The following is a 25,711-nucleotide window of genomic DNA, read 5'->3' as shown; positions in this document are numbered from 1 at the left end:
AAAAAGCACTTTGGAGACTAGTATAGAATCATCACAGCTTATATTGAGAAAGCTCTCAGCTGGTCGTCCAACAAGACTGAAGATTCTGAATCCTCACAGAATGCTACAACACTATGGATAATGTTCAATATATGGAGGAAATGGACAGCCAATCAAATATGAGAGCCATAGTCTCAAAGCTGCCATAAAAGTTTAAAGAAAATGTACAGCCGGTTTATGACCTACAAGAGAGAAATGGAAGGTTTGCTCATCTGGTTACTAAGCCAGGATAGCCTCATAAGGTCAACCAATCTTTAAAAGCTTAACCTTCAACTTGATAACTTCACCCATACTTATTGATACACTGTAGCCAAGAGTGGTAATATGCCTACGAGACAAAAAAATGCATAGGAAGAACCGAAACAGAGCAAGAAACGACAGAGCAAGAACCTCTGACCATGGCCTCCTTGGAAACCCAAGATGTCACTTTAGGAAGAAGTTAGGGTAGCTCACATCCTCAAAGTGATCAAAGAAGGCCATAACTCCCTCACAGCACAATTTAACTTGAAACCGTCTGAGTTCAGCTGCTCCATCTCAGCACAGTTGGCTGAAATCAAAAACACCAACTAAGGTTTGACAACGATTATCAACACGCTAGGATCACAGATGGAAGAAGCTGAAGAGCTGCTGAGGACAAGCTAGAGGGAATGGGGACAGAACTACAGAAACTGAGCAAAACCAACAATACCTGATGAATAAGGTGAACCATTTAGAAAACTACAGCAGGCCAAGTAACATTAGAATTATCGGCCTCCGCGAGGCTTGTGAGGGGACCGACCCCATTGATTTCTCTACTGCCATTATCCCCTCCCTACAGGGCAAAGAACATTTGGAGGAACCCCTGGTTATCAAAAGGGAACACAGGTCACTCGCCCTTCACCCATCCCCTGATCAGAACCCACAACCCTTCCTTGTTCGGTTCCTGAGGTACCAGGACAGAGAGAAAGTTTTCAGAACCGTGGCCAAACATTTCAAGGAGAAAGGAGTGATCCTATACAACGGGGAGGCGATTAAATTATTTCCAGACATGAGTCCCGGGATAATCAAACACAGGAAGGAATTCGACCAGGTGAAAAAATAACTTTACTTCCAAGAACATTCCCTTTGTGCCGCTTCAACCTGCAACGATGAGAATCATCCATGGCGGACAGAGAGGATTCTTCAAATCGCCCCCAAAGAAGCAGCGGACTGGAGGCGAGTGGCTCAGGACATGGTTGATTGGATAGCGGACCACGTTCATTTCACTGCTAGCTGGGCTGTGTCCCACTAGCCTGCCTTATTACTTGCATAACTGGTAGGACTGCTTTGCAGTAGCTTACTGACAGATCAATGACATCCCAAGAAGATTCTGACATCCCAATGTCCATGTACACAAACAATACATTTTTTTATCAGAGTGACATTGTTTTAAGTTGTTATTTGGGACAGGCATGGTCCTCAGAGGCATCAATATGATTTTAGACCTTTTTATACGACTAAGCCATGAAGTCTTATATTTGTATTTTGCTCCTTGTCATGGTATGTGTGTTGGGATCAGGACACCCATTATTGGTTTTGTTTTTGACTTGCATCATATAAGGATGGGTGAAGAATTATCTCTGTTTGTTAATTTACTGGCCTTGTGCTCCAGGTTCATGTTTGCCTTTATGTTAGAAATGTAATTTGGGAATAGTGACCCTGGGAGCGTAGCTCCACTACAGGTGGGATTTGTGGTGGGCACATTCAAGAACAGCACTGGGGGAGGAGGGGAATTGTTTGTTCTGTTTACTTTATATTACAATACTGTTTTGTGAGAGACCTTCACTTTATAATATGTGTTTGACTACAGGCTCTCTGAAAATAGGCAATAGAATATCCCACACCCTTATTGGAAATAATCATGACATTTGCGTTCATATATTAAGTGAACAATATGGCTAAGATCATTAAACATTAATGGACTGAACGGTCCTCTTAAACGAAGTCCTTATGTCCTTGAAAAAGCTAAAGACTGATGTTGCGTTTATTCAAGAAACACATCTAACATGGGCAGAACATAAAAAGTTAGAGGGAATTGTAGCGTCTGCTTCCAACGCACACTCTCAAACACGTAGATCCCCTGAACACAGCTCACTTTCCAGCACACTTTCCAGCTCACACTCTCAAACACGTAGATCCCCTAAACGCAGCTCACTTTCCAGCTCACTTTCCAGCCCACTTTCCAGCTCACACTCTCAAACACGTAGATACCCTGAACACAGCTCACTTTCCAGCCCACTTTCCAGCTCACATTCTCAAACACGTAGATCCCCTGAACACAGCTCACTTTCCAGCCCACTTTCCAGCTCACACTCTCAAACACGTAGATCCCCTGAACACAGCTCACTTTCCAGCCCACTTTCCAGCTCACACTCTCAAACACGTAGATCCCCTGAACACAGCTCATTCTCCAGATCCCAATCACCTGAATTCTGATCACACACCTGTATGTCATTATCACACCTATTTAGTTCAGTTCTTTGCACCCCATCATTGTGAGGTATTGGTTGTTTTGTGACACACATCTTTTCGAAGCGTTGGTTTTCCCGTAATTTACTCCTCCCATGTATGATAGTTTTTGCCTGCCTCACTAACGATGCCTTTTGCCTATTCCCTGCCTGTACTTTAGCCTATTGGATTTCCTGTTATCAACCTATTGTCTGATCTCCCAGACTACATCATTAGCCTTTTCCCTGCCTGTACTTTAGCCTATTGGATTTCCTGTTATCAACCTATTGCCTGATCTCCCAGACTACATCATTAGCCTTTTCCCTGCCTGTACTTTAGCCTATTGGTGGGAGGGCCAAGAGACCAGAGGTGGCAGAACGGGGTGTAGGGTTTGCTCATAGCCTGAAAGAAGGGAGGGGCAGTTCTTCTTGCTGCTACGTAGGCAAGCACCATGATCTTGTAGTGGATGCAAGATTTGACTGGAAGCCAGTGGATTGTGCAAAGGAGCGGGTTGACATGAGAGAACTTGGGAAGGTTGAAAACCAGGCGGGCTGTAGCATTCTGGATAAATTGCAGAGGTTTCATGGCACAAGCAGAGAGCCCAGCCAACAGAGATTTATATTAGTCAAGACTGGAGATGACAAGTGCCTGGATTAGGACCTGTGCTGCTTCCTGTGTGAGGTATGGTCATATGGATGTTGTAGAGCATGAACCTGCGGTAGCGAGACGCTGCTTTGATGTTTTCAGAGAACGACAGGGTTTGTCCAGGTTCACGCCAAGGTTCTTTGCACTCTGGGTGTGCGACACTGTGGAGTTGTCAATTGTGATGGAGAGGTGTGAGGATATGAATGAGCCAAGTGACTTGGTGTATAGAGAGAAGAGGAGAGAAACTAGAACAGAACCCTGGGGAACACCAGTAGTGAGAGAACATGGTGCAGACCCAGATCCTCTCTACTGATGGTTCCCAGTGTCGAAGGCAGTGGATAGATCTAGGAGGATGAGAATAGATGAGAGAGAGTCTGCTTTGTCAGTACGGAGAGCCTCCGTGACACAAAGAAGAGCAGTCTCGGTTGAGTGACCCGGGCTGAAGCCTGACTGGTTAGGGTCAAGAAGATTGTTCTGAGAGCAATAACGAGAGAGTTGATCAGAGATAGCACGCTCAATTGTTTTGGAAAAAAAGAAAAGGATACAGGTCTATAGCTTGACGTCAGATGAGTCAAGTGTTGGTTTCTCAACAGTTTTCTGTGTGTATCAAGAATGGTCCACCACCAAAGGATATCCAGCCAACTTGACACATCTGTGGGAAGCATTGGAGTCAACATGGACTGGTATCCCTTGGGAATGCTTTCAACACCTTGTAAAGTCCATGCCCTAACAAATTGAGGCAAAAGGGGTTGCAACACAATATTAGGAAGGTGTTCCTAATGGTTTGTACTCTCAGCGTATGTCAGACTTGTTCTGGAAGAGGTGGACCAAAGAGTATCTTCCTGAGTTGCAGGAGCAACAAAAATTAACACGAGAAGAAAATGTGTCTCTGGGGACATGGTTCTCAGCAATATGACTCTTATCTCTGTACAAAGTGTTGATGGGTTAAAGGTTCCAAACTGTCTGTTCATCACGTACCTGTGGCCTCAAGGTAAGTTTTGAATTGGTTTACGAATAGCCTTTATAAAATGGTTCACATAATTCTTGCAAAGAGATGATCTGAAGACACTACTTACCCTTCTCCTTCCTGAGGACATCTGTGAACATGTAGAGTAGATGGAAAACAGTGAGAACATCATCAACATGAACACTAGAAGATGTCGTCTCTCTCTGGGATTCCTTGTCTCATGTCAATGTTCCAACATCAGAAGGAACATCTTCAATGAGCTCAAAATAACCTTCTTAAAACGTTTTCGTACTTGAAGTCGGTAAATTAAAGAGAATGTTACTTTTGTGGTTCTAATAACGTTATCAAAGTGATGATTTGAAGACAGTACTTACCTCGATTCTCAGTGAGGTAATCTGTAAATATGTAGAGTAGATAGAAGACAGTGAGAACATCATTAACATGAACACTAGAAGATGTCGTCTCTCTCTGGGACTCCTTGGTCGGGATTCAATCCAATGTGCTCTATACTGCAGGGCACTTCACAGCTGACAATGCACTTTTAAAGGCATTTTCCACCGGCATTCATTTCACATTCATGGTAAACACTGCACATGTCAACTCAAGTCTAAAATACCTTTAAAAGTCTCTTATAGTGTGCTGTGTTATAATGCGGCTTGAAATGAATCCCGGACCTTGTATCATAACACTGTTCCAACATCAGAAGGAACATTTTCAATGTGCTCAGCCACAAAAAAAGACTTAACATGCTTCACATAATTCTAGTAAAGTGAAGATCTGAAGACACTACTTACATTTGTGCTCCCAGAGTTCATCTGTAAACATGTAGAGTAGATGGAAGACAGTGAGAACATCATTAACAGGAACACTAAAAGATGTAGTCTCTCTCTGGGACTCCTTGTCTCATATCAATGTTCCAACATCAGAACTAACATCTTCAATGAGCTGAAAATAACCTTCTTAAAACGTTTTCCTACTTGAAGTCAGTAAATTAAAGAAAATGTTACTTTTGTGGTTCTAATAATGTTATCAAAGTGATGATCTGAAGACAGTACTTACAATTCTGGTCCCCGAGGTTAACTGTAAATATGTAGAGTAGATGGAAGACAGTGAGAACATCATTAACATGAACACTAGAAGATGTCATCTCTCTCTGGGACTCCTTGGTCAGGATTCAATCCAATGTGTGCAGTATACCGCAGGGCACTTCACATCTGACAAAGCACTTTTTTAAAGACATTTTCCACCAGCAATCATGGAGATTGTATTCATGGTCAACACTGCACATGTCGACTCAAGTGTAAAATACCTGTAAAAGTCTGTTATAGTGTGTGGTGTTATAATGTGCCTTGAATTGAATCCCGGTCCTTGTCTCATACCACTGTTCCAACATCAGAAGGAACAACTAGGGCCAATCAGAAGTTGAAACAATAACAAAGCGTGTTCCCAACCACTGTTGTTTTGTTAAAAAGCTGAGGGAGGGGCTGGAGAAATAATATCACTCTCAAATTCATAGACAGATCTATGGACGTAAGGACTGACCATCCATTATACTGTATATACATTATAGTTTTAAATATGTTTGGAGGCTGTATAGTGTTTGCTTGCATTTACTTTGTTTACAAACATTGAGATAAAACAAGGTTATATTTTGAGTTCTGATGGGGTACAACGGTTAAACTAAGCTCTTTAATAATTTATAAGTTATATTCTTCAAGAATCAGTGGGTACATATAATTAATTTATAAGTCAAAAAATTGATGTAGCAACAAACCGATTGTTCCTTTGTGCTAAAAAAAAACTGTGTTTAATTAAATTTAGCAAAGTGATCATCTGAAGACACTACTTACCTAGCTTCCTAGTGAGGTCATCTGTAAACATGTAGAGTAGATGGAAGACAGTGAGAACATCATTAACATGAACACTAGAAGATGTAGTCTCTCTCTGGGACTCCTTGTCTCATATCAATGATCCAACATCAGATAAAAGTCAGGGAACATTAATATAAACAACATGAAGTGTTCTACTTCACTAGAAGTTACATCTATAGAAGAGACATTGGTGTATTTGTTATCAATGTGGTGATTTAAAGATACTACTTACTCCTCTCCTTCCTGAGGTCATCTGTAAACATGTAGAGTAGATGGAAGACAGTGAGAACATCGTGAACATGAACATCAACATCAACATTAATGTGACTGGTCCATCAGTGATCCAAGTGTATCAGATTCTACCTCTCTCTAGTCTAGTGGTCCTCTACAGCCTCAACACATCCTGTTCTAGAACATCAACATTAATGTGACTGGTCCATCAGTGATCCAGGTGTATCAGATACTACCTCTCTCTAGTCTAGTGGGCCTCTACAGCCTCAACACATCCTGTTCTAGAACATCAACATTAATGTGACTGGTCCATCAGTGATCCAGGTGTATCAGATACTACCTCTCTCTAGTCTAGTGGGCCTCTACAGCCTCAACACATCCTGTTCTAGAACATCAACATTAATGTGACTGGTCCATCAGTGATCCAGGTGTATCAGAGACTACCTCTCTCTAGTCTAGTGGTCCTCTACAGCCTCAACACATCCTGTTCTAGAACATCAACATTAATGTGACTGGTCCATCAGTGATCCAAGTGTATCAGATTCTACCTCTCTCTAGTCTAGTGGTCCTCTACAGCCTCAACACATCCTGTTCTAGAACATCAACATTAATGTGACTGGTCCATCAGTGATCCAGGTGTATCAGATTCTACCTCTCTCTAGTCTAGTGGTCCTCTACAGCCTCAACACATCCTGTTCTAGAACATCAACATTAATGTGACCGGTCCATCAGTGATCCAGGTGTATCAGAGTTAAGGACAATAAAAGCATTACTTTCCACTCTGCAGTTTGAGTTGATCTATTATCACACCTGATTAACATGTTAATCACCTGCAGGTTTAAATCAGTCATCAGTGTCAACATGTTAATCACCTGCAGGTTAAAATCAGTCATCTGTGTCAACATGTGAATCACCTGCAGGTTAAAATCAGTCATCAGTGTTAACATGTGAATCACCTGCAGGTTAAAATCAGTCATCAGTGTCAACATGTTAATCACCTGCAGGTTAAAATCAGTCATCTGTGTCAACATGTGAATCACCTGCAGATTAAAATCAGTCATCAGTGTCAACATGTTAATCACCTGCAGGTTAAAATCAGTCATCAGTGTTAACATGTGAATCACCTGCAGGTTAAAATCAGTCATCAGTGTTAACATGTTAATCACCTGCAGGTTTAAATCAGTCATCAGTGTCAACATGTTAATCACCTGCAGGTTAAAATCAGTCATCTGTGTCAACATGTGAATCACCTGCAGGTTAAAATCAGTCATCAGTGTTAACATGTGAATCACCTGCAGGTTAAAATCAGTCATCAGTGTCAACATGTTAATCACCTGCAGGTTAAAATCAGTCATCTGTGTCAACATGTGAATCACCTGCAGGTTAAAATCAGTCATCAGTGTCAACATGTGAATCACCTGCAGGTTAAAATCAGTCATCAGTGTTAACATGTGAATCACCTGCAGGTTAAAATCAGTCATCAGTGTTAACATGTGAATCACCTGCAGGTTAAAATCAGTCATCAGTGTCAACATGTTAATCACATGCAGGTTAAAATCAGTCATCAGTGTCAACATGTTATTCACCTGCAGGTTAAAATCAGTCATCTGTGTCAACATGTGAATCACCTGCAGGTTAAAATCAGTCATCAGTGTCAACATGTGAATCACCTGCAGGTTAAAATCAGTCATCAGTGTTAACATGTGAATCACCTGCAGGTTAAAATCAGTCATCAGTGTCAACATGTTAATCACCTGCAGGTTAAAATCAGTCATCAGTGTTAACATGTGAATCACCTGCAGGTTAAAATCAGTCATCAGTGTCAACATGTGAATCACCTGCAGGTTAAAATCATTCATCAGTGTTAACATGTGAATCACCTGCAGGTTAAAATCAGTCATCAGTGTAACATGTTAATCACCTGCAGGTTAAAATCAGTCATCTGTGTCAACATGTGAATCACCTGCAGATTAAAATCAGTCATCAGTGTCAACATGTTAATCACCTGCAGGTTAAAATCAGTCATCAGTGTTAACATGTGAATCACCTGCAGGTTAAAATCAGTCATCTGTGTCAACATGTGAATCACCTGGAGATTAAAATCAGTCATCAGCGAAACATGTTAATCACCTGGAGATTAATATCAGTCATCAGTGTTAACATGTTATTCACCTGGAGATTAAAATCAGTCATCAGTGTTAACATGTTAATCACCTGGAGATTAAAATCAGTCATCAGTGTTAACATGTTAATCACCTGCAGATTAAAATCAGTCATCAGTGTCAACATGTTAATCACCTGCAGGTTAAAATCAGTCATCAGTGTTAACATGTGAATCACCTGCAGGTGTAGTATATTATCCTGTATCCATAGAATACAACCACTGTGAATGTGTTGAGGTTGAAAAAATAGATTGCAGACATTTATTTCTAACAATGAAACATTCATATAATCTGTCCATTACCTTTCTTATAACATATGCAGTAGATAGCCAGAGATAAACCAATCACAGCGATGGCTCCCAGACAGCATAACACAATGAAGGCCATTCTCAATGGGGTTGGATCAAATAACTCACCTAAAACACAAACATCATTACACATCAACAACAGGGTTTGGTACTAATACTACCACACATCAACAACAGGGTTTGGTACTGATACTACCACAGATTATTACACATCAACAACAGGGTTTGGTACTAATACTACCACACATCAACAACAGGGTTTGGTACTAATACTACCACACATCATTACACATCAACAACAGGGTTTAGTATTAATACTACCACACACATCAACAACAGGGTTTGGTACTAATACTACCACACATCAACAACAGGGTTTGGTACTGATACTACCACAGATTATTACACATCAACAACAGGGTTTGGTACTAATACTACCACACATCAACAATAGGGTTTGGTACTAATACTACCACACATCATAACACATCAACAACAGGGTTTGGTACTAATACTACCACACATCATTACACATCAACAACAGGGTTTGGTACTACTACTACCACACATCAACAACAGGGTTTGGTACTAATACTACCACACATCATTACACATCAACAACAGGGTTTGGTACTACTATTACCACACATCAACAACAGGGTTTGGTACTAATACTACCACACATCAACAACAGGGTTGGGTACTAATACTACCACACATCATAACACATCAACAACAGGGTTTGGTACTAATACTACCACACATCATTACACATCAACAATAGGGTTTGGTACTAATACTACCACACATCAATAACAGGGTTTGGTACTAATACTACCACACATCAACATCAGGGTTTGGTACTAATACTACCACACACATCATTACACATCAACAACAGGGTTTGGTACTACTACTACCACACATCAACAACAGGGTTTGGTACTAATACTACCACACATCATTACACATCAACAACAGGGTTTGGTACTACTATTACCACACATCAACAACAGGGTTTGGTACTAATACTACCACACATCAACAACAGGGTTGGGTACTAATACTACCACACATCATTACACATCAACAACAGGGTTTGGTACTAATACTACCACACATCATTACACATCAACAACAGGGTTTGGTACTAATACTACCACACATCAACAACAGGGTTTGGTACTAATACTACAACACTTCAACAACAGGGTTTGGTACTAATACTACCACACACCAACAACAGCGGTTTGATACTAATACTACCACACATCACTACACATCAACAACAGGGTTTGGTACTAATACTACCACACATCAACAACAGGGTTGGGTACTAATACTACCACACATCATTACACATCAACAACAGGGTTTGGTACTAATACTACCACACATCAACAACAGGGTTGGGTACTAATACTACCACACATCATTACACATCAACAACAGGGTTTGGTACTAATACTACCACACATCAACAACAGGGTTGGGTACTAATACTACCACACATCATTACACATCAACAACAGGGTTTGGTACTAATACTACCACACATCAACAGCAGGGTTTGGTACTACTACTACCACACATCAACTACAGGGTTGGGTACTAATACTACCACACATCATTACACATCAACAACAGGGTTTGGTACTAATACTACCACACATCAACAACAGGGTTTGGTACTAATACTACCACACATCATTCAACAACAGGGTTTGGTACTAATACTACCACAAATCAACAACAGGGTTTGGTACTAATACTACCACACATCAACAACAGGGTTTGGTACTAATACTACCACACATCAACAACAGGGTTGGGTACTAATACTACCACACATCATTACACATCAACAACAGGGTTTGGTACTACTACTACCACACATCAACAACAGGGTTGGGTACTAGTACTACCACACATCATTACACATCAACAGCAGGGTTTGGTACTACTACTACCACACATCAACTACAGGGTTGGGTACTAATACTACCACACACCAACAACAGGGGTTTGGTACTAATACTACCACACATCATTACACATCAACAACATGGTTTGGTACTAATACTACCACACATCAACAACAGGGTTTGGTACTAATACTACCACACATCATTCAACAACAGGGTTTGGTACTAATACTACCACACATCAACAACAGGGTTTGGTACTAATACTACCACACATCAACAACAGGGTTTGGTACTAATACTAACAAACATCAACAACAGGGTTGGGTACTAATACTACCACACATCATTACACATCAACAACAGGGTTTGGTACTAATACTACCACACATCAACAACACGGTTTGGTACAATATCTCCAGTGTTTCATGTCTAAATACAGTGCCTTGCGAAAGTATTCGGCCCTCTTGAACTTTGCGACCTTTTGCCACATTTCAGGCTTCAAACATAAAGATATAAAACTTTATTTTTTTGTGAAGAATCAACAACAAGTGGGACACAATCATGAAGTGGAACGACATTTATTGGATATTTCAAACTTTTTTAACAAATCAAAAACTGAAAAATTGGGCGTACAAAATTATTCAGCCCCCTTAAGTTAATACTTTGTAGCGCCACCTTTTGCTGCGATTACAGCTGTAAGTCGCTTGGGGTATGTCTCTATCAGTTTTGCACATCGAGAGACTGACATTTTTTCCCATTCCTCCTTGCAAAACAGCTCGAGCTCAGTGAGGTTGGATGGAGAGCATTTGTGAACAGCAGTTTTCAGTTCTTTCCACAGATTCTCGATTGGATTCAGGTCTGGACTTTGACTTGGCCATTCTAACACCTGGATATGTTTATTTTTGAACCATTCCATTGTAGATTTTGCTTTATGTTTTGGATCATTGTCTTGTTGGAAGACAAATCTCCGTCCCAGTCTCAGGTCTTTTGCAGACTCCATCAGGTTTTCTTCCAGAAAGGTCCTGTATTTGGCTCCATCCATCTTCCCACCAATTTTAACCATCTTCCCTGTCCCTGCTGAAGAAAAGCAGGCCCAAACCATGATGCTGCCACCACCATGTTTGACAGTGGGGATGGTGTGTTCAGCTGTTTTGCTTTTACGCCAAGCATAACGTTTTGCATTGTTGCCAAAAAGTTCAATTTTGGTTTCATCTGACCAGAGCACCTTCTTCCACATGTTTGGTGTGTCTCCCAGGTGGCTTGTGGCAAACTTTAAACAACACTTTTTATGGATATCTTTAAGAAATGGCTTTCTTCTTGCCACTCTTCCATAAAGGCCAGATTTGTGCAATATACAACTGATTGTTGTCCTATGGACAGAGTCTCCCACTCTCCCATCTCTGCAGTTCATCCAGAGTGATCATGGGCCTCTTGGCTGCATCTCTGATCAGTCTTCTCCTTGTATGAGCTGAAAGTTTAGAGGGACGGCCAGGTCTTGGTAGATTTGCAGTGGTCTGATACTCCTTCCATTTCAATATTATCGCTTGCACAGTGCTCCTTGCGATGTTTAAAGCTTGGGAAATCTTTTTGTATCCAAATCCGGCTTTAAACTTCTTCACAACAGTATCTCGGACCTGCCTGGTGTGTTCCTTGTTCTTCATGATGCTCTCTGCGCTTTTGACGGACCTCTGAGACTATCACAGTGCAGGTGCATTTATACGGAGACTTGATTACACACAGGTGGATTGTATTTATCATCATTAGTCATTTAGGTCAACATTGGATCATTCAGAGATCCTCACTGAACTTCTGGAGAGAGTTTGCTGCACTGAAAGTAAAGGGGCTGAATAATTTTGCACGCCCAATTTTTCAGTTTTTGATTTGTTAAAAAAGTTTGAAATATCCAATAAATGTCGTTCCACTTCATGATTGTGTCCCACTTGTTGTTGATTCTTCACAAAAAAATACAGTTTTACATCTTTATGTTTGAAGCCTGAAATGTGGCAAAAGGTCGCAAAGTTCAAGGGGGCCTGTCACACCCTGGTCAAAGTATTTTGTGTTTATCTTTATTTATTTGGTCAGGCCAGGGTGTGGCATGGGTTTTTGTATGTGGTGTGTATGTGTGGGGATTGTAGCTAGTGGGGTGTTCTAGCTAAGTCTATGGCTGTCTGAAGTGGTTCTCAATCAGAGGCAGGTGTTTATCGTTGTCTCTGATTGGGAACCATATTTAGGCAGCCATATTCTTTGAGTTTGTCGTGGGTGATTGTCCTTTGTGTCCTGATGTCATTGTTCTGTGTTAGGTTACACAAGTATAGGCTGTTTCGGTTTTCGTTAAGTTTATTGTTTTGATAGTGTTAGTGTTTAGTGTGTTACTTCATTAAACATGGATTGCAATAGACACGCCGCATTTTGGTCCGACTCTCCTTCTCACCAAGAAAACCGTTACAGAATCACCCACCACAAAGGGACCAAGCAGCGTGTCAACAGGCAAGAACAGCCCAAAGTGGAGTACAGTATGGACTATACTTCTTGGGAGGAGATAGACAGGTGGGCGGTCGACCCAGGGAGAGTGCCGGAGCCCGCCTGGGATTCGATGGAGCAGTGCGCGGAAGGATATAGGAGAATGGAGTTTGCGAAGCAAGCAAGGCGGCGCGGACGGAGGCCCCATAGTCAGCCCCAAAAATTTCTTGGGGGGGGGCTCAGGGAGAGTGTGGCAGAGTCAGGAGCCAGACCTGAGCCAACTCTCCCTGTTTATCGTGAGGAGCCAAGGAGGAGACCAGAACCAGAGCCGGTGTTGGAGGTGAGCGAAACAGAGACTGTGAAGGAGTTAATGGGGAAATTGGAGGAGAGAGAAATGAGGGAGTTGCTGTGTTGGTGTTTTAAACATGGAATTCGCCCGACGGAGCGTGTCGGGGATTTGATGGCACCTGGGTCAGCGCTCCATACTCGTCCTGAGGTGCGTGTTAGTCGGCTGGTTAAGATGGTGCCAGTCTCACGTACCAGGCCTCCTGTGCACCTCCCTAGCCTTGCACGTCCTGTGCCAGCACCGCTCTCAAGATCTCCAGTACGCCTTCACGGTCTAACCCATCCTGTGCCACCTCCACACCCCAGCCCTCCGGTAGCAGCTCCCCGCACCAGGCTTCCTGTGCGTGTCCTCGGCCCAGTACCACCAGTGCCAGCACCACGCATCAGGCCTACAGTGCGCCTCGCCTGTCCAGCGCTGCCAGAGCCTCCCTCCTCTTCAGTGCTGTCGGAGTCTTCCGCCTGTTTAGCGCTGTCAGAGCTTTCCGCCTCTACAGCGCTGCCGGAGTCTCCCGCCTGTTCAGAACTGCCAGTTAGCATAGAGCTGCCAGTTAGCATAGAGCTGCCAGTTAGCATAGAGCTGCCAGTTAGCATAGAGCTGCCAGTTAGCATAGAGCTGCCAGTTAGCATAGAGCTGCCAGTTAGCATAGAGCTGCCAGTCTGCATAGAGCTGCCAGTCTGTAAGGAGCTGCCAGTCTGCAAGGAGCCGCCAGAGCTGCCTGTCTGCAGGATGCCGCCAAAGCTGCCAGTCTGCAAGGAGCCGCCAGAGCTGCCAGTCTGCAAGGAGCCGCCAGAGCTGCCAGTTAGCATGGAGCAGCCAGGGCCGCCAGTCAGCATGGAGCAGCCAGGGCCGCCAGTCAGAATGGAGCAGCCAGGGCCGCCAGTCAGCATGGAGCAGCCAGTCAGCATGGAGCAGCCAGTCAGCATGGAGCAGCCAGAGCAGCCAGTCAGCATGGAGCAGCCAGAGCTGCCAGTCAGCATGGAGCAGCCAGTCAGCATGGAGCAGCCAGTCAGCATGGAGCAGCCAGAGCTGCCAGTCAGCATGGAGCAGCCAGTCAGCATGGAGCAGCCAGAGCTGCCAGTCAGCATGGAGCAGCCAGTCAGCATGGAGCAGCCAGAGCTGCCAGTCAGCATGGAGCAGCCAGTCAGCATGGAGCAGCCAGATCTGCCAGTCGACCAGACGCTTCCAGATCTGCCAGTCGACCAGACTCTTCCAGATCTGCCAGTCGACCAGACTCTTCCAGATCTGCCAGTCGACCAGACTCTTCCAGATCTGCCAGTCGACCAGACTCTTCCAGATCTGCCAGTCGACCAGACTCTCCCAGATCTGCCAGTCGACCAGACTCTTCCAGATCTGCCAGTCGACCAGAATCTTCCAGATCCGCCAGTCGACCAGAATCTTCCAGATCCGCCAGTCGACCAGACTCTTCCAGATCCGCCAGTCGACCAGACTCTTCCAGATCCGCCAGTCGACCAGACTCTTCCAGATCTGCCAGTCGACCAGACTCTTCCAGATCTGCCAGTCGACCAGACTCTTCCAGATCTGCCAGTCGACCAGACTCTTCCAGATCTGCCAGTCAGCCAGGATCTGCCAGTCAGCCAGGATCTGCCGAAACCACCTGCCAGCCAGGTAGATTCATCAACCTGCCTGAGCTTCCTCTCACTCCTGAGCTTCCTCTCACTCCTGAGCTTCCCCTCAGTCCCGAGCTGCCTCAGTCCCGAGCTGCCCCTCAGTCCCGATCTGCTCCTCAGTCCAGTGGGGTTCTGGGTGAGGACTACTAGGCCATGGTCGGCGGCGAGGGTGGACTATCCAGGGACGCGAGGAGAAGGGACTAAGACATTGATTGAGTGGGGTCCACGTCCCGCACCGGAGCCGCCACCATGGACAGATGCCCACCCGGACCCTCCCTATTGTTTTGAGGTGCGTTCGGGAGTCCGCACCTTAGGGGGGGGGTTCTGTCACACCCTGGTCAAAGTATTTTGTGTTTATCTTTATTTATTTGGTCAGGCCAGGGTGTGGCATGGGTTTTTGTATGTGGTGTGTATGTGTGGGGATTGTAGCTAGTGGGGTGTTCTAGCTAAGTCTATGGCTGTCTGAAGTGGTTCTCAATCAGAGGCAGGTGTTTATCGTTGTCTCTGATTGGGAACCATATTTAGGCAGCCATATTCTTTGAGTTTGTCGTGGGTGATTGTCCTTTGTGTCCTGATGTCATTGTTCTGTGTTAGGTTACACAAGTATAGGCTGTTTCGGTTTTCGTTAAGTTTATTGTTTTGATAGTGTTAGTGTTTAGTGTGTTACTTCATTAAACATGGATTGCAATAGACACGCCGCATTTTGGTCCGACTCTCCTTCTCACCAAGAAAACCGTTACAGGGCCGAATACTTTCGCAAGGCACTGTAATATTATGTTGTTACTCACTAGGGAGGTGAATCTCCGTCTCCATCTTCTCATTGATCCTGCTCTGTTGGACTCTGCAGGTAAAGCGGTTGGTGTCAGTCTCCTGGACAATGACATGTTGTTTGACTGTGTAGAATCCCTTGGAGTCTTTATCTATCTCAGGAGGACCAGCAGAAAGATGGACTCCTTTACTGTCCAGCCACACCAGCTCAGGCTCAGGGTGCCAGCCTTCTGTTTCACACAGCAGGCCCATCCCTCCCCCTCTGTGTCCCTCAATGGACACCACTGGCTTGGATCCGACAACTACAGACACACAGATAGACTGGCTGTTAACTGGTGACAGGCTGTGAACAAATAGACACATGCTGTATATTAACACATCAATATCTCCAATGTTTCATGTCTAAATAATATTATGTTGTTACTCACTAGGGAGGTGAATCTCTGTCTCCATCTTCTCATTGATCTGGCTCTGTTGGACTCTGCAGGTAAAGCGGTTGGTGTCAGTCTCCTGGACAATGACATGTTGTTTGACTGTGTAGAATCCATCTAAGTCTCTATGTATCTCAGGAGGACCAGCAGAGAGATGGACTCCTTTACTGTTCAGCCACACCAGCTCAGGCTCAGGGTGCCAGCCTTTTGTTTCACACAGCAGACCCATCCCTCCCTCTCTGTGTCCCTCAATGGACACCACTGGCTTGGATCCTACAGCTACAGACACACAGACAGACTGGATGTTAACTGGTGACAGGCTGTGAACAAATAGACACATACTGTGTCCAGTAATATGAAGGAAAGAGGTGATGTCATTGTACTGTAGTTAGATTATCACATTAACATGAAAATAAACCTCACCTTTAACGAGGACTTGAACAGTGAAATCATCATACCAGCTCTTTGCCTGAATTAAGCATTTGTAACGTCCCTCATCAGTGCCTTGTACCCTGGTCAGTTTCAATGAGGTGTTGCCCCTCCATAGTTCCTCTTCAAACAGTGAAGTTCTTCCTCTATAGAAGAGAATCTGATCCTCTCGTATGATTCTGTGGTTTTGGTAACGAAAGACACGACCGTCTAAGAAGTCCAGGTTCAGCCAGTCCACTGTCATGTCCTCAGCACTGATGTTGGGTTTGAGGTAACAGGGCAGAATGATGTCATCACCAGCCACAGCAACAATGGAATCAGATGGACCAAGAACCTCAAACCTCTCTGAAGAGAACAGACAGAAATTAAGGAGCATTTAGATACATCACCCACAACTAAAGACAGACTGTCAAATGTAATTCAGAGATTTCAAAACATCAAAAAATCTAAGTAATAATGCAACCTCGCACGCGCATGCACACACACACACACACACACACACACACACACACAGAGGAAGCCCTGTAGTTACTGCATGAGTCGCCACACACAATAAGATGAAGTGAGCATAATAATTACCAGATACAGAGTGTGAACTGTGGAGGAGAAGCAGGAGAGTCAAAAACAGACTGTCTGGTCCAGTCTCCATTATTCCTGAAAGAGACAATAGGTCTAACATAGAAACATCAATTATAAAGATCAAAACTAGAAATCAACCAGTAGACCTTCAGTATCTTACTATGGCTCCTTTCAGATAAAACCAATAGACCTTCAGTATCTTACTATGGCTCCTTTCAGATAAAACCAATAGACCTTCAGTATCTTACTATGGCCCCTTTCAGTTAAAACCAATAGACCTTCAGTAGCTTACTATGGCCCCTTTCAGATAAAACCAATAGACCTTCAGTATCTTACTATGGCTCCTTTCAGATAAAACCAATAGACCTTCAGTATCTTACTATGGCTCCTTTCAGATAAAACCAAGAGACTGATCAACAACTACAGGAAGCATTTTGTTGCAGTCATTGCATCTAAAGGTGGCACAACCACTTATTGAGTTTAAGGGGGACATAACTTTTTCACACAGCGGAATTGGATGTTGCATAACTGTCAATTAAATAAATATAATATATAATTAAAAAAAAAAAAAATTCTAAACTCAGGTTAATTTTAAGTTTTGATTGAAGATCTGATTACATTCACTATCAAAAATATGCAAAAATAGACAAAATCAGGGGCAAATACGTTTTCACGGCACTGTGTACATACAGTGGGGCAAAAAAGTATTTAGTCAGCCACCAATTGTGCAAGTTCTCCCACTTAAAGAGATGAGAGAGGCCTGTAATTTTCATCATAGGTACACGTCAACTATGACAGACAAAATGAGAAAAAAAATCCAGAAAATCACATTGTATGATTTTTAATGAATTTATTTGCAAATTATGGTGGAAAATAAGTATTTGGTCAATAACAAAAGTTTATCTCAATACTTTGTTATATACCCTTTGTTGGCAATGACAGAGGTCAAACGTTTTCTGTAAGTCTTCACAAGGTTTTCACACACTGTTGCTGGTATTTTGGCCCATTCCTCCATGCAGATCTCCTCTAGAGCAGTAATGTTTTGGGGCTGTTGCTGGGCAACACGGACTTTCACCTCCCTCCAAAGATTTTCTATGGGGTTGAGATCTGGAGACTGGCTAGGCCACTCCAGGACCTTGAAATGCTTCTTACGAAGCCACTCCTTCGTTGCCCAGGTGGTGTGTTTGGGATCATTGTCATGCTGAAAGACCCAGCCACTTTTCATCTTCAATGCCCTTGCTGATGGAAGGAGGTTTTCACTCAAAATCTCACGATACATGGCCCCATTCATTCTTTCCTTTACACGGATCAGTCGTCCTGGTCCCTTTGCAGAAAAACAGCCCCAAAGCATGATGTTTGAACCCACATGCTTCACAGTAGGTATGGTGTTCTTTGGATGCAACTCAGCATTCTTTGTCCTCCAAACACGACGAGTTGAGTTTTTACCAAAAAGTTATATTTTGGTTTCATCTGACCATATGACATTCTCCCAATCTTCTTCTGGATCATCCAAATGCTCTCTAGCAAACTTCAGACGGGCCTGGACATGTACTGGCTTAAGCAGGGGGACACGTCTGGCACTGCAGGATTTGAGTCCCTGGCGGCATAGTGTGTTACTGATGGTAGGCTTTGTTACTTTGGTCCCAGCTCTCTGCAGGTCATTCACTAGGTCCCCCCGTGTGGTTCTGCGATTTTTGCTCACCGTTCTTGTGATCATTTTGACCCCACGGGGTGAGATCTTGCGTGGAGCCCAGATCGAGGGAGATTATCAGTGGTCTTGTATGTCAACCATTTCCTAATAATTGCTCCCACAGTTGATTTCTTCAAACCAAGCTGCTTACCTATTGCAGATTCAGTCTTCCCAGCCTGGTGCAGGTCTACAATTTTGTTTCTGGTGTCCTTTGACAGCTCTTTGGTCTTGGCCATAGTGGAGTTTGGAGTGTGACTGTTTGAGGTTTTAGACAGGTGTCTTTTATACTGATAACAAGTTCAAACAGGTGCCATTAATACAGGTAACGAGTGGAGGACAGAGGAGCCTCCTAAAGAATAAGTTACAGGTCTGTGAGAGCCAGAAATCTTGCTTGTTTGTAGGTTACCAAATACTTATTTTCCACCATAATTTGCAAATAAATTCATAAAAAATCCTACAAGGTGATTTTCTGGATTTTGTTTCTTCTCATTTTGTCTGTCATAGTTGAAGTGTACCTTTGATGAAAATTACAGGCCTCTCTCATATTTGTAAGTGGGAAAACTTGCACAACTGGTGGCTGACTAAATACTTTTTTGCCCCACTGTATATACAGTTGAAGTCGGAAGTGTACCTACAATTAGGTTGGAGTCATTAAAACTTGTTTTTCAACCACTCCATTAATGTCTTGTTAACAAAATATAGTTTGGGCAAGTTGGTTAGGACATCTACTTTGTGCATGACACAAGTAATTTTTACAGCAATTGTTTAAAGACAGATTATTTCACTTATAATTCACTGTATCGCAATTCCAGTGGGTCAGACGTTTACATACACTAAGTTGACTGTGCCTTTAAACAGCTTGGAATATTCCTGAAAATTATGTAATGGCTTTAGAAGCTTCTGATAGTCTAATTAACATCATTTGAGTCAATTGGAGGTGTACCTGTGGATGTATAGCAAGCCAAAGAACACCATCCCAACCGTGAAGCACGGGGGTGGCAGCATCATTTAAAAAATATATTTATTTTAACCTTTATTTAACTAGGCAAGTCAGTTAAGAACACATTCTTATTTACAATGACGGCGTACCCCGGCCAAGGAAAATTATGGACAATAATAATTGTCCAAATGGACAATGACCCCAAGCATACTTCCAAAGTTCTGGCAAAATGGCTTAAGGACAACAAAGTCAAGGTATTGGAGTGGCCATCACAAAGCCCTGACCTCAATCCTATAGAAACTTTGTGGGCAGAACTGAAAAAGCGTGTGCGAGCAAGGAGATCTACAGACCTGACTCAGTTACACCAGCTCTGTCAGGAGGAATGGGCCAAAATTCACCCAACTTATTGTGGTAAGCTTGTGGAAGGCTACCCGAAACGTTTGACCCAAGTTAAACAATTTAAAGGCAATGCTACCAAATACTAATTGAGTGTATGTAAACTTCTGACCCACTGGGAATGTGATGAAATAATAAAATCTGAAATAAATCATTCTCTCTACTATTATTCTGACATTTCACATTCTTAAAATAAAGTGGTGATCCTATATATACAGTGCCTTGCAAAGGTAATCATCCCCCTTGGCGTTTTTCCTATTTTGTTGCATTACAACGTGTAATTTAAATCGATTTTTATTTGGATTTCAAGTATTAGACATACAAAAAATTGTCCGAATTGGTGAAGTGAAATGATAAAAATAACTTGTTTAAAAAAATTCTAAAAAATAAATAACGGAAAAGTGGTGCGTGCATATGTATTCACCCCCTTTGGTCTGAAGCCCCTAAATAAGATCTCGTGCAACCAAATAGCTTCAGAAGTCACATAATTAGTTAAATAGTCACTTGTGTGCAATTTAAGTGTCACATGATCTGTCACATGAAATGCCCCGGAGTCTGCAACACCACAAAGCAAGGGTCACCATGAAGACCAAGGAGCTCTCTAAACAGGTCAGGGACAACGTTGTGGTGAAGTACAGATCAGGGTTGGGTTATATACACTGCTCAAAAAAATAAAGGGAACACTTAAACAACACAATGTAACTCCAAGTCAATCACACTTCTGTGAAATCAAACTGTTCACTTAGGAAGCAACACTGATTGACAATACATTTCACATTCTGTTGTGAAAATGGAATAGACAACAGGTGGAAATTATAGGCATTTAGCAAGACACCCCCAATAAAGGAGTGGTTCTGCAGGTGGGACCACAGACCACTTCTCAGTTCCTATGCTTCCTGGCTGATGTTTTGGTCACTTTTGAATGCTGGCGGTGCTTTCACTCCAGTGGTAGCATGAGATGGAGTCTGCAACCCACACAAGTGGCTCAGGTAGTGCAGCTCATCCAGGATGGCACATCAATGCGAGATGCGAGATGTGGCAAGAAGGTTTGCTGTGTCTGTCAGCGTAGTGTCCAGAGCATGGAGGCGCTACCAGGAGACAGGCCAGTTCATCAGGAGACGTGGAGGAGGCCGTAGGAGGGCAACAACCCAGCAGCAGGACCGCTACCTCCACTTTTGTGCAAGGAGGAGCAGCAGCCCTGCAAAATGACCTCCAGCAGGCCACAAATGTGCATGTGTCTGCTCAAAAGTTCCGAAACAGACTCCATGAGGGTGGTATGAGGGCCCGACGTCCACAGGTGGGGGTTGGGCTTACAGCCCAACACCGTGCAGGACGTTTGGCATTTGCCAGAGAACACCAAGATTGGCAAATTCGCCACTGGCGCCCTGTGCTCTTCACAGATGAAAGCAGGTTCACACTGAGCACGTGACAGACGTGACAGTCTGGAGACGCCGTGGAGAACATTCTGCTGCCTGCAACATCCTCCAGCATGACCGGTTTGGCGGTGGGTCAGTCATGGTGTGGGGTGGCATTTCTTTAGGGGGCCCGCACAGCCCTCCATGTGCTCGCCAGAGGTAGCCTGACTGCCATTAGGTACCGAGATGAGATCCTCAGACCCCTTGTGAGACCATATGCTGGTGTGGTTGGCCCTGGGTTCCTCATAATGCAAGACAATGCTAGACCTCATGTGGCTGGAGTGTGTCAGCAGTTCCTGCAAGAGGAAGGCATTGATGCTATGGACTGGCCCGCCCGTTCCCCAGACCTGAATCCAATTGAGCACATCTGGGACATCATGTCTCGCTCCATCCACCAACGCCACGTTGCACCACAGACTGTCCAGGAGTTGGCGGATGCTTTAGTCCAGGTCTGGGAGGAGATCCCTCAGGAGACCATCCGCCACCTCATCAGGAACATGCCCAGGCGTTGTAGGGAGGTCATACAGGCACATGGAGGCCACACATACTACTGAGCCTCATTTTGACTTGTTTTAAGGACATTACATCAAAGTTGGATCAGCCTGTAGTGTGGTTTTCCACTTTAATTTTGAGTGTGACTCCAAATCCAGACCTCCGTGGGTTGTTAAATTTGATTTCCATTGATAATTTTTGTGTGATTTTGTTGTCAGCACATTCAACTATGTAAAGAAAAAAGTATTTAATAAGAATATTTAATTCATTCAGATCTAGGATGTGTTATTTTAGTGTTCCCTTTATCTTTTTGAGCAGTGTATATCTGAAACTTTGAACATCCCACAGAGGACCATTAAATCCATTATTAAAAAATGGAAAGAATATGGCACCACAACAAACCTGCCAAGAGAGGGCCGCCCAGCAAAACTCACGGACCAGGCAAGGAGGGCATTAATCAGTGAGGCAACAAAGATTCCAAAGATAACCTTGAAGGAGCTGCAAAGCTCCACAGCGGAGATTGGAGTATCTGTCCATAGGACCACTTTAAGCCGTACACTCCACAGACCTGGGCTTTAGGGAAGTGTGGACAGAAAAAAGCCATTGCTTAAAGAAAAGAATAAACAAACACGTCTGGTGTTCTCCAAAAGGCATGTGGGAGACTCCCTAAACATATGGAAGAAGGTACTCTGGTCAGATGAGACTAAAATGGAGCTTTTTAGCCATCATGGAAAATGCTATGTCTGGCGCAAACCCAACACCCCTCATCACCCCGAGAATACCATCCCATGTTTTTCCTCGGCGGGTACTGGGATACTGATCAGAATTGAAGGAATGATGGATGGCGCTAAATACAGGGAAATTCTTGAGGGAAACCTGTTTCAGTGTTCCAGAGATTTGAGACTGGGATGGAGGGTCACCTTCCAGCAGGACAATGACCCTAAGCATACTGCTAAAGCAACACTCGAGTGGTTTAAGGGGAAACATTTAAATGTCTTAGAATGGCCTAGTCAAAGCCCAGACCTCAATTCAATTGAGAATCTGTGGTACGACTTAAAGATTGCTGTACACCAGCAGAACCCATCCAACTTGAAGGAGCTGGAGCATTCTTCTTTGCCTTGAAGAATGGGCACAAAAAATCCCAGTGGCTAGATGTGCCAAGCTTATAGAGACATACCCCAACAGACATAACATTTTATTTAATGTGTTTTTTTCTTCTTCAGATAAACACTCCAAACAGCCTACCCTACCGCTCGGAGGTGTCCGCATGGTCCTACCGTCGCCTCGTTTTGTATCACATTCCAATGATAAAACAGAAATACAGCTGCATGTTAGTTTTATTAGCTATGTTGGCTACGACATTACTTTAGCTAATATTGTGACAATGATGTAGGCCGTATGTAGCAGTTAGGATATGGTTTGGAAAGTTTTTTTTCTCGCCTGGTTACATACAGCTGATGTGTTGTCCATTGAAGTCCATAAAGGAAGGGAAAAAGTGATAGGAAGAGAGCACATAGATGTGAAAAGGAATACAACGTGACTGCTATGAATGTGAACTGTTTTTAGGGGTGACCAGGGGTGCATTCATACCGCCGATTCTGTTTGAGGAAAAAATCTTAAATGGAGGCAAACGGAAATGGGATAAACATACCTGAATTTGTCCACTATGAACTCTCATTTGCAACTGTTGGACTAATGATTAAACCCTAGATCAGCTAGACGCTTGCAAGAGTGTGCAAGGCGGTTTTGAATGTGTCACGGGTACAGTACATTGTAAACTTTCATTCACAGGCTAGGTTGTAGCCATCTCATGATGGGTATAGGGAACATTTGAGTATCATGTAGTAGCCTAAACCGATCGCTGTTACATTGAACTGGATGAATGGAATGTGAATGATATTCATCAAATATGCTGTAATAGAAATAAGGCCATGCTAACGAAAAAACAACATCTTAAATGGCACTGACCACCACTGAAATAGACTATAGACTAAAGTTAAAAATTCTAATTTCCCTAACATTTGTCTTTAGAAAATGTAAACATTTGGGATGTGGTTTAGTAGTATTTGTATAATCAAATAAATACATATGAACAATGAAATAGCATGGCAATTTACAGTTTGCCATTTCACAGGATGTTTAACTTTTCATGATCAACTATGATTGGCCTAACTATGCTATAGAGCTCTGCTTTAGGTTTTAGTTTCTTAAGCATAGCTGACAAAGAAATCCTTAACATAACCCAGTTTTAATTATATTGAGAAATATTCTTACCGTCTTTTACAGCCCGTCGGAAAAGAAAAGGGTGTGGAGTGAAAATGAAAGTATTCTTACTTTGGTGAAGTGCGAAACTGAAAGTAGGCTACAGCACGCTGTAACTCACTTATTTATATTTTTAGATGTCTAAGGATTTATTGAACAAAACTTACGAAACTTTACAAAAAAGGAACAAAAGCCCAGCTTCATCCAAAGGGATGAGGCCAGCTGTAGAATAATACATAAGTGAACTGAGTTTTATTGGCTCAGTAGTGGCTCACTGTTCCTTAGCCAGACACTGCAGCAACATACATTGAAATCCTCACTGGACCAGCCTGTAGGGGATGTCGTCCAGCAGTCTCACTGGGTCTGGTAATCTTTACTACCTGGCCTCTTTTCAATCCAAAATACAGAGGTGAAACCAATTATTTATAAACCATGGGATTGCTGATGCTATTGCGTTTGCGAGGCTTTGAAGCGACCGGTCTGACATATTGGCACACCATATTCTAGTGTATTTAAATTAAATGTATTTAAATTAAAAGGGCAAAATTACATGTATTTAAGTATTTTTTGTTGTTGTATTGCGGACATTAACATTAGTACTCTCAACAACAACCAAGAATACTTGAAGGAAAATGTTTTTACGTGTTAAAAATAAATATATGTATATGTGTATGTTTGGCACATAATAACATTTAAAAGTGTGTATTAAGGTGTCTGTAATAGAATAAACGTGGCAATAACGAATGTAGACATTAATACATGCATTTAGATTGCATCCTAAATATATTTTGCAATTGAGGAGGAGCAATGACGGACTGGCTGCCATCTAGAGCACCGGAGTTTTCCGGGTGAGCTGGGGCGGATGCAACGCAAAATATAAATAACCCCCCGCTTAAAAAAAATAACCAAGTGCTGTGTGTCTGACTGGCCCAGGCGAGTGGACTGCGGCCCACTGCCACTGTGGTTGGGTATTACATCTGACAGCCTCTCTCTCCCAGCCAAATACTTTTGGTCCAGTCCATTCTAACTTACCTGGGCCCGAGGAGACATTTGGATAAATAGTGGAGTGGAGCAAGATGGACAAACAAAAAGAGAAAAACGTAAAGGTTGTCCTGAGAAGCGGAGAGAGAAGAGGTTGAAGTCCCTTGAGGCTGATGCAGACAAATGTTTTAAAATAACAAATGATTCATTTGGCGCCGTAACAGTCAATCATCTCAGCCTAGTGAGCCTGAAGGCACTGGCAGTAGAGAGGAGAGAG

At 43.1% G+C, this 25,711-nt stretch overlaps 1 protein-coding gene across 5 annotated transcripts in view; it reads right to left on the bottom strand.

The window, feature by feature from the left end:
- LOC118966035 (butyrophilin subfamily 2 member A2-like) overlaps positions 1-25,711 on the bottom strand; it is a 32,591-nt gene extending 6,880 nt beyond the window's left edge. Inside the window, exons 1-9 of one of the 5 annotated variants that reach the window (XM_036987899.1) lie at positions 25,486-25,711; positions 17,259-17,333; positions 16,674-17,024; positions 16,248-16,529; positions 15,840-16,121; positions 8,684-8,797; positions 5,968-5,988; positions 4,492-4,512; positions 4,227-4,247 (exon numbers count right to left, since the gene is read on the bottom strand). In XM_036987899.1, coding sequence (XP_036843794.1) covers positions 4,227-4,247; positions 4,492-4,512; positions 5,968-5,988; positions 8,684-8,797; positions 15,840-16,121; positions 16,248-16,529; positions 16,674-17,024; positions 17,259-17,328 — 1,162 coding nt within the window. In that variant the 5' untranslated portion in view covers positions 17,329-17,333; positions 25,486-25,711. Of the gene's footprint in view, positions 1-4,226; positions 4,248-4,491; positions 4,513-5,967; positions 5,989-8,683; positions 8,798-15,839; positions 16,122-16,247; positions 16,530-16,673; positions 17,025-17,258; positions 17,352-24,465; positions 24,905-25,485 lie in introns of those variants that run through there. The other 4 variants (XM_036987903.1, XM_036987880.1, XM_036987890.1 and 1 more) reach the window with 4 other exon arrangements.

Source organism: Oncorhynchus mykiss, chromosome 1 (genome assembly GCF_013265735.2).
Source record: "Oncorhynchus mykiss isolate Arlee chromosome 1, USDA_OmykA_1.1, whole genome shotgun sequence".
NCBI classification, from domain to species: domain Eukaryota; kingdom Metazoa; phylum Chordata; class Actinopteri; order Salmoniformes; family Salmonidae; genus Oncorhynchus; species Oncorhynchus mykiss.
The sequence above is the reverse complement of the archived record's forward strand: the minus strand, read 5'-3'. Positions and strand labels throughout refer to the sequence as shown.